A 9,825-nucleotide genomic window follows, 5' to 3' on the forward strand; every position below is an offset into this window, starting at 1 on the left:
TGTATATGGACATACATTTTTTATATATATATATAGTTTATACATACTTATGTTTTTCTCCAGAAAGTAGAATCTTTGTCTCCATGTGCAGCTGCAAACTATAGTTCAGCACAAAGACTATATAGACACAGGAGGCAAGGTGATTAACAAGTGTCTGCCATGGCCAAACATGACAGGTGGTTTTGGAGCAGTGTCTTCTTCCTTGCTGAGCAGCCTTTCAGATTATGTTGATATAGTTTAACGGGTTGTGATAGGACCCACGTGCAGCACAACCAAACAGATGAATAGTTGGAAATGACCTTTTATTGAAATACCAGTAGATAGAACACACACACACACAGGTGGGTATGAGGAGTCGAGGATGGGGCTGGCGGTGCCGAGCGTTAGGGAGCAGGCTGGAGATGCCGTCGAGGGAACTGGAAAACGCCAAACAGCCACAGGGACAAGCAGACGGGAACCAGGAATCGCACAGGCAGAACTCGTGGTTGGGGACAGAAGGCTAAGGTATTCACCGGGGCAGAGACGAGGCAGGATGGTCAGGGGCAAGCAGAGTTGAAAACAGATAGTCAATAATAATAATCGGTGGAAAGTCAAGCATGATGCTGAGAACAATCTGGCAAGGAGTGAGTGAACTGGGGATGTATATATATTGGTCTGACTGGGGATCGACTGCAGCTGGGGGCAACAGGTGAAGCTGATTAGGAGGTGTGGCAGAGTGGAGAGTGAGAAATCGGCATAGCAGGCTGTGACATATAGGTCTGTTTTACTGTGGATATACTTTAGATCCTTTGCTGTTATTCTGGAATTGATTTGCACTTTTTGCAACCAAGTATCTGACAGAAAAGATCTCCTGAGTGGTCTGACACCTCCATGGTCTCATAGTGTTTATTTGTGTACTATTGGGTAAACCAGACTTGTGGAGGTCCACCATCAAATTTTTTTTTTTTTTAACATCTTGCCAGACGTCAAGAGAGGGACATAACTCTAAGTGGGTGTAATTTTAAATTGTCCAAATCACACAGAGGCAAAATGGCAGAATGTGTGAAAATAATAGTATCTGGACACCAGAAGACGATCAGCCTGTTTCTCTCTAATTTCATGAATAACTGAAACTACTGCACATAAAATATTATTTATATATATATGTTAGGGGCAGCAATCTACACAGGGCTGTCCTGATGTCCATGTCTTTACCAGTAGACCAGAATGCCTCTCTGTTTGGACTGAAAGTGAAGTGAAGTGGGTTTAACTGTCTTGCTAAGTGGGTGTTATTTCTTTTGATTTTCCCATGATGTCAATCAAAGAGGCACTGAGTTTGAATCTAGGCCTTAAAATACTTTGACAGGTTCACCTCCAATTAACCTAGATTATATCAATTAGCTTATCAGAAGCTTCTAAAGCCATGACATCATTTGCAGGAATTTTCCAAACTGTTTCAAGAGACTGTGAACACAGTGTCTGTAAACTTCTGCCATAATGTGATGAAACTGTGATGTAGCAAATTAAAATGGAAACAATCTGTCTGTAAACGATTGTTGAAAAAACTACTGACTTATCTTAACTATAGTTTGATGACATGAAATCTGTGGAGGTGGTTAAAAGTCTAAGAGTATGTAAACATCTGATTTCAACTGTATATATTTATTTGTATCTGCACAGGTTGAGTCACAGAGAAATGTACAAATGTATTGATTTATTATCTGTTTGCTCAGCATCTACATGTCCCCACACACACACACACACACACACACACACACACACACACACACACACGGGATGCACTTTTGTTCAGTGAAAAAACTGTGTAATTGTTCTATAATTCACAGTATTAAAAAGTCAGGAGTGCCGGTTGAAAATTGGACATATCTGTGGAGCAGCACTCAAAGATACCTTCAGCAGCAAAACTGTGCAGCCAATTGTGCATCATAAATGTCACACTGACGTGTGCAAATGAGCATTATTTCATTTCTTTGATGCACCTGAATTAACAGTATTTCCTAATAAGCTCATAGCTCTGTGCAGAGTTTATCCGTTTATCTGCTCTGTTGCAACTTTTCAGCTTGCTTGACTGAAAATCTGTATGGAAATGTACTGTATGCTCATTAAACTAACTACAATTTATGATATCGTTAAGCAGCATGTCTTGAATTATGATATCGAGAGGGTAGAAGTCATATAAAGGTCAGCATTGGCCGACAATCAGACATGTATTCAGTGACACCAGTGTCTGAGAGTAAGACAGCCAGAGAGCAAACTCCAAGGTTGAGCTATCTTTATCTATCTCCTACTACAGTGAAGGTGAAGTCAGTAAATGATTGTGATAACAGCAATGCATTCATCGATTAAAAAAAAGTTTTGTGCTTCCCTCAGCAGTTTCACAGAATAATTGAGCTGACGTCAAAGTACCAAGCGAGTGCTAATAGAACAGAACGGATGAGCCAATGTTTATTTTTATGCCATGTCATGAATACACAGAAAAAGAACATAGTTCACTGCAGAACTCTGGCTGTAATAGTCAATGCTAACACTTAAAACAATTGGTAGTATTTCAAAAGTACAGAAATGCTGATACTTCACATCACTGATGATTTTGCCTTACAACTTTCCATTTTTCCATCTGGTGCTATTAATTTCATTTTGATATAAAAATCATCTTTCAAATACTTGAACCACCCTTTACAGTTTGTAATCAGGGCCACAGCTACAACCTGGAACACTGAGGTCCACATGATATTTTTCTATGGGGATCTGAGCTACCTGAGGGGAGATTACATTCATCAATAAAAATACTCTTACCAGTCTGGAAATGCTTTTGAAACAGCATTTAGACTTTCATCTTATTGAAAATAAGGTAAGTGAATGAAAAACATGATAATATGATTTCCTGCCAGGCTGTCAATCGCAGTGAAGACTGCTTTTATTTTTTATTTCTATTTCTCTTGTTCTTTTTGTGTAACAATCAAGGAATCATAATTGCAGAGTTATTTGTCTACACTGCATTACCATGATACAGAAATGTGGCTTAGTGAAATCTATTAAAGAGGATGGCTGTCTCCACAGTGGAAAATCAGTTGGCAGTAATGTAACTCCACAGAATTTTTAGTAAATAACCCAAATATGCAAAAACACTTTTATGGTATGTAATATGAATTTATATGGCTCCAGGCCTGTTTTTCACAGAAACTCAGGATGCTACTTAGCACTTTTCAACAGAGACATTGTTTGGCACAGTAAATTAAAGCAACAAAAATGTATAGTTCAGTCTATTTACATATGCAGCAAAGCATCTTCATTAACACTGTTAAATATACACTATGTACAATATACATGAATCACTCTGTCTGACAAAGACAGAGCCTAGTGGTTTGATTTCAGCTTGTACCTGAAGTCCACATCATAGGTGGGCTGGAGGATTCCCAGACCAGCACGGGACTGGTCAAGAAGAGGGACTTTGATAGCAGGGTCCAATAGTTCCATATCAAAGTAGGACAGAACCAGACTGAGGAACTGCTTGATCTCATACACAGCAAAAAATCTGCCAGGGCATTTGGTGACTCCGGAGCCAAAGGGCATGTAGAAATAACGTAACTTTCGCCCACTGCGGTAAAAAGTGGTTTTCTCCTGACCCATCTCATCCAGGAAACGGTCAAACTTGTACTCCTGCAGGGTGAACAGAAGCAAAAGTAAGATAAGTTTTTGGCAGTAAAACACAAACTGCAGTGATTTCTCAAAGAAGATAATTTACTCATTCATTTAGTAGTCATTACAAAGGAGTCTTACACAGGGATCCTCATAGATTTCTGGATCGTAGTGCAGCATGGGTGGATAAAGGGCAATGACATCATCTTTCCTTATATGGTAAGCTTCTTGATTGTCAAGGTGAAGCAGGAAGTCTTCCTTGGCAACACGCACATTCATGGAAGCGCTGGAAAGACGCATGGCTTCTTTTATGATGCTGTCTATAGACAGAAAAGCAGGTTCATGAGGTTCATTTCTTTACTATATTTAAAAGCACAAAACATGGTCATGTTCTGTTCAGTTTGATCTCATACTCAGCAAAATCTCACAGACCATAGTGGTTGTATTCAATGTAGACAGGGCTAGATTTAAAATAAGCAATAGTGGTTATCATAGAAGTAACTTTTTATTTTTGGTGGAAATCTTACCTAAAACAGGCATGTTGTCCAGCTGGTCCCTGGTAAGCTTCAGTGTTGGGTCACTGGGGTCAACTGTCAGACCTGAATCTTTCAAAATTTTCTGCACTTCCTCACGAGCTGCTTTCATCGCATCTGGACTCCTGAGCATAGATATAGGAGCCTGTTAGGGATGCACTATTTTTCATTGATAACTTATTTTCAATTCAACCTATGCAGGAATAGATACTTTCATTCCATTGCTATAGCAACATAGAGACTGTGCTCATCTGTTCAAGCAGCTCATTATCACCCCCCCGTTATGTTTTATTGTTTTTATTGAGTCCTCAGGTGGCTGTAGACCTTTCAGGCTTTAATTTTTAATACATTTATTTTAGATACTGAGTTTTAATGAGCAAAACAAAATTTCTATCCATTTAAAATTAAATCTATAACACAATAAAGTTTGTTAAAGCTGAATGGGTCTGAATACTCTCTGAAGCCACTGTACATCAGATGAAAGGGCAGGAATTGTATCCCTTATTATATAGAAGACAGTCCTTCACTTTTATGGGACGGGATGTACCTGGACATGTGGACATGAACTAAAAGGATCATATTTAGTATATGGTTGCACATCATTTGTAGTTAATTACTGTCTAAAATCTGTCACCCCTATCCCCCATAAAGAAGCACTCAAGCACTTTAACCTCTGCCATTGTTTCATTTCAAACTCAATGCATCTCATCAAAGAATCTTAATTAGACGTCTACAATACCCACAATCAGCTGTCTGAAACTGATAAAGCCGCAGTTATATGATGTCAGAGCTCCAGCTGTACAGTACATAAGGTCAGGAGTGCACTGAAACAGTAACTCAGGCTGGGTCACTCCTATTTATTGATGAACAGGTCCTAGACTAGTTATACATTTGGCCACTATGTTCATTGGTTCAGGTGTCAGTGAAGGCTGTATTCTGAGTGTCCTAATAGCATTGATCGCTAGCTAGCTAGCTAAATATCTAGCTAATTTAGCAAAGCAGCTCCTGATGGGCTTACAGTGCTTGCCAAACCAAGCTATCTTCTAATTGATACCTGGTGTCTTATGCATGGGCTATAGTTTTACAAATACACTATATTGTTGGACTGGTCTACTGAGACCAGCCAGTTAGAGGTTAGATATGGGCATGTCTGTAAATATAGACATAAATATAGATTAATTCATATTTACTAATTTTAAGCAAGTAATGTTAGCCACTCTAGCAACAGACTATCTGAGAACAGAGCTGTTCAGCTTCATGCTAATAATTGGTCACACCTGACAGTGTAAGTCAGTTTATTTGTGATCCTAGTCCAATATTGTTTATTTACAGTGAAGAATGGCATGGAAATGAAACACATTTGATTTCTGTTCTGCCTGGTGAGTTGAGCCTTCCATTGTGGCTGCCTTCTGTTTCATTTCCAGAGAGCTCCTAAGGTACTGAAAAAGAGAACCTATTAGCATACCTGATCATATAAAAGAGACTCCAGAAGGTAGCAGGCAGGGTGTTAGCCTGTGAGGCCCAAAGCAGAGCGACGTGAGTTCTTGCCTTGCTCAGGTCATTGAAGGTGGATAAGGAATCATTCAGGATCATTCTCATAGAGATCAGATCAGACACATTCTTCCTCTTGGACAAGTTTTCAGCATGCATGGTCTTCGCTAGGTTCTATACAAGCACAGAAAGAAATTCATACACATGTTTTCTTTAATGTGAGGTTTATTCCTCTAAAAATGGTTAGAAATGGCCGCACAGATGTATTGTGGCAATTTATGTTGTCATTTTTCCTTTGGTAGTAGTAGGAAAAGCCCACTAACCTCTCTGGCACTGTAGGCACTCTTGAAGACATGGATGGGCAGACCAGCCACCAATGCCGGGAAGATCTTGTCAAACTCTTTGAAGTTCTCCAAAGCGTTGAGCACTAAGGCTTTCTGGGCCGCCTGCCTAGCCTGACACTTATCTTCACCAAACTCTTTGCCAAAAAGCGTCAGGTAGCCAGATTCAAACATCACCTGAATGACAGCAGGGCAAACGAAAACCTGTTGGGACTGCTGGGAACATTGTTTTCAGGTCCAGGACATGGACAAATGAGTATACAATTTCCAAAGTTAAATAGTTACTGTGTGTCTTTTCCCTTAGGGGGGACTTAGGATGTAACAGACAACAGATTTTGTTGGACAAAATGTAAAAGTTAATTTTGTGAGTCAATCTTATCCAGATTGCCCACTATTATTTGTAGACCCTTAGGGTCAATAGCCATCATCAAATGTCTTCAGTTCTCTTGTATGCCTCCAGGCTAAAGTCCAGTTACTGACCTTGTAGCAGAAAGCAAAGATGCCATCCACCTCCCAGTGGTCTTTGCTGGGACTGAGTGTGTCGGACCTCAGCATGACGTCCTGCAGGTGGCCCATCATGGTCTCTATTAGGGAGGGGAGAGCCTCACCCTGCAGGGTCTTCAGAAAGGTTTGGTGAAGGTTCTCTGTGGTGTGGCCATGGCGAGGGTCGAAGCTGTCGTGGCCAAACGCCTGGTGAGGAAAGGAAGAAGAGTGTTAGGACCACGTAGCACAAAAGAGCCTAATGTGGAAGAAGAAAAATATCCAGACAGAATACTGCATAAGTAATAAAAGATGACACCACATAAATTTACCTTGACAGATGTAGCAAAATGGAACTTCCTCCAATCAAGGTGCCTCCCTTGTCTGATGACTGAATGGTAAGAGAAGGGGTCACACAGGAAATGAATGTACTGGCCAGCAATCTTGCAGCTGAAAATATGGCCGTACTTCTTCTGGCGGCTGCGGAGGAACTGAAGAGGGTTGGCCCCGAATTGCAAAGCACAGCCCAGGTATGGGATGAAGCCATTTTCAACTGCAGGCTCACCAGGCTGCCTGTGGGCATAGACAAGAAAACAAACTGTCACTGTGGGAAAGTCAAAGTGTTTTCTATCTTTTCTGTCTGAATACAGAGGATTATAAGGATTGCATCAAGGATATACTGTAAATAAGTACAGGGATTATTCTTAAATTTCTTACTTAGTGAGTATTTTGATCTTTTGTCTGGTGATGAACAAACTATTATAAACATTTAAAAGTGATACAGAGACGAGGAGAGAAACGTGTCTCCTCATGTTATTCTGAGCTGCGCTGATAGAATAAGCACTGACCCTGTCTGGAATCAATGATACTCTGTTCAATTAGAATAAAGATGTCATTGTTATTATGTAGTTTTTTCAGGTTTCAGGAAGAGGTGACAGCATGTTTAAAAGCTTGCATCTTGTTTGCATTTTTTTGTGTTCCAACATTTGTAGAATATTCTGTGCTGACTTATATATAAAAACCAAGATGACCACTGGTCTGCAGTATACAGATGTTGGTGTACAAGATTTTACACATTATTATGAAATGTAGAGCACAGTATACATTATCCAACTTTGGATACTGGTCAGGTGTATTCACAAAGAGCAGATCACCGTAATCCAAAAAAGGTAAAAACAAACAACAAAGGTCCCCAGGGCACCTTGCGATCTCGTGCCCCATCTTTTTTCCCTTCATTTTTGTCACCATTCTACTTTTGACTCACAAAAGCATAAAACACCTGCCACAATAGGTTCTACTGCAGGATGCACCTTTGTCTTCCCAATGATGAAGGCTGATGATGCATGTAATTATTAAAACTCATTCAGATCAATCTCCCTGAAGTTGAACCATGCTTCTCCCAACAACCACAGCATTTCCACAACATTACAAATCAGTTTCCAAGGTTAATTGAGTTGCATACTAGTCTTATTATGACACTCTTGTAAACTCACTCATTCAAGTCAACTCTTGATAACATACTAACTGTATATCTTAATATTAAATTGTTTCTCCAATTTTGTCAATCTGACCACAAAGTATTACAACAAAAGAAAGCACCTAACCAGCTACATCTTCTTTCTGAATACACATGACCAGTGACTACACAACATAGGCTTTGACTGCAGCAGCTAAGCACTGCCAGTACATTGGTGACAATGTTTGTGAATCAGCAGTATGCCAACCAAACTCAATCATCTCTAGAAAAGCTTTTGTTTGATTAACACTGACTGAATACATACTTATGTCATTCACAGTGACGTGGTTACATAAGTGACCAAATGAATCATGCACAGCATTGTTGGTTGCCTGGAAAAAGTTATGTTGATCTGTGTGCAGTAAACAACCAGTCTAGTTCAGCAGAATCCCATTAATGTTTAATGTTCTAAATATAGTGGGTAAGAAAAATACAGGAGATTCAACAGTAAGAAATGCACATCCTATGTCCAGTCTCACCTGTGTCGTATCCCCACAGCGAGCCACAGAAGGCAGCAGAATCCCACTACTACGGCCCAGATCAGAGCAATGCTTATTATCATGATGATGATGTTGATGATGATGAATACTGGAAGATCCAATACAGCAGGATGCTCAGTAACAACTACTTATGTTCATATAGATTACACTGACAGGAACTGTGTCAGCAGTCCTAGAGAAAGTCAACAGTCCTAGAGAGGAGAATGTGTATTAAAGTTCCTGGAGTTTTCCAACCCAGAGACAATGAGACAATGTGTGTATGTGTCAGTGAGTAGTGTTGGTTCAACCCAGTGTGATGACAGGCAGCATGTGGGAGGTTTTTATACCTGCTTTGTGCTCCAGGGTGGGCCCAAGGGCAGCAATTTTTTTCATTTTGTTGTGCAACACACTGACCATTATTACCCTCTCTGCAATGAAGTTCTTAGATATGACCCTGAGTGTACTTTTGAACAAAGAAAAGGGAAGATTCTTCTCTGAATTTGCAACTAAGCTTTTGAGATCAAATCACTTTTTGAAATATTTCTCAATGGAAAAATTCACATCATTTCACATCAATAAATGTATCTGCATGAACAGTATAGACTTTCCTATGTGTAACAGAAAGACCTATCTTGATTCCACATTTCAAATTAAGATAACTCTAGTAGAATAAAATCCAAATGGTGTGAATTTCATTTCAAATTCACTGAAGTGAAGATGTAAAATGTACCAGACTGTTATCTGTGGGACTTCTCCAGGAAATGGGATTCCATGCGTGAGAGAGAGAGATGGCCTTGACTGGAGTCCGTGAGTGAGAGAGAGAGATAGAAAGAGAGAGATGGCCTTGACTGAAGTCCATGGACAGGTCCACCTGAAGGGCATCCAGGTTGGTAAACAGATTCAAGGTCTCTGCTGGGCTCGCACTGTGTGAGTGTGCATGTGTGTGCAAGCATGAGCAGGAATGAACTCCACTGTTGTACAGTATGTGGCAAGAGTGACCTGTTGAGACTTGCCATTGTGCAGGTGGAGCTAAATCCAGTTCATCAAGAAAGACAACACTGAAGATGACAAGAAAGCCAGTTTGATTGATTAGAGTGATAATGAATCATCTATCTACCTGAAGACAGTAACAATTCTCTAAACACAAAGTTTTGAAATATAAAATAAGTGTATGATAACGATGATGGGGCTGTGTTCAGAAGTGAAACTCTGGTCAAACTTTAAAGGAGCTGTTTGTAAATTTTGCTATTGCTGCATAGCCGGCATTAACATTAAAAATGGGTAACTTACCAATCTTGGCAAGAGCTTCAGCCATAGTGTTTACAAAACAAGTAGTTAGAATACAC

The 9,825-nt window shown here is 39.9% G+C and overlaps 1 protein-coding gene across 1 annotated transcript; it reads right to left on the bottom strand.

The window, feature by feature from the left end:
• Window positions 1–2,419: 2,419 nt before the first annotated feature.
• On the bottom strand, window positions 2,420–8,788 carry LOC130178273 (cytochrome P450 7A1). The gene is made up of 8 exons (XM_056390353.1): window positions 8,480–8,788; window positions 6,817–7,057; window positions 6,485–6,694; window positions 5,987–6,181; window positions 5,638–5,837; window positions 4,167–4,297; window positions 3,781–3,959; window positions 2,420–3,660 (listed from the first exon to the last, which is right to left on the bottom strand). The coding sequence occupies exons 1-8, from the start codon at window positions 8,560–8,562 to the stop codon at window positions 3,358–3,360; spliced, it is 1,542 nt and encodes a 513-aa protein (XP_056246328.1). The 5' UTR covers window positions 8,563–8,788; the 3' UTR covers window positions 2,420–3,357.
• Window positions 8,789–9,825: the final 1,037 nt, after the last annotated feature.

Source organism: Seriola aureovittata, chromosome 12 (genome assembly GCF_021018895.1).
Source record: "Seriola aureovittata isolate HTS-2021-v1 ecotype China chromosome 12, ASM2101889v1, whole genome shotgun sequence".
NCBI classification, from domain to species: Eukaryota; Metazoa; Chordata; class Actinopteri; order Carangiformes; family Carangidae; genus Seriola; species Seriola aureovittata.

What these genes read in the sequence shown, in the direction of transcription:
- LOC130178273 (XM_056390353.1), bottom strand. Translation starts at nt 8,562, where the DNA reads ATGATAATAAGCATTGCTCTGATCTGGGCCGTAGTAGTGGGATTCTGC. An exon ending in GTGCCTACAGTGCCAGAGAG is followed by an intron (nt 5,838 to 5,986) that starts GTTAGTGGGCTT and finishes GTGCTTGTATAG; the next exon opens with AACCTAGCGAAGACCATGCA. An exon ending in AGTCTCTTTTATATGATCAG is followed by an intron (nt 4,298 to 5,637) that starts GTATGCTAATAG and finishes ATCTATGCTCAG; the next exon opens with GAGTCCAGATGCGATGAAAG.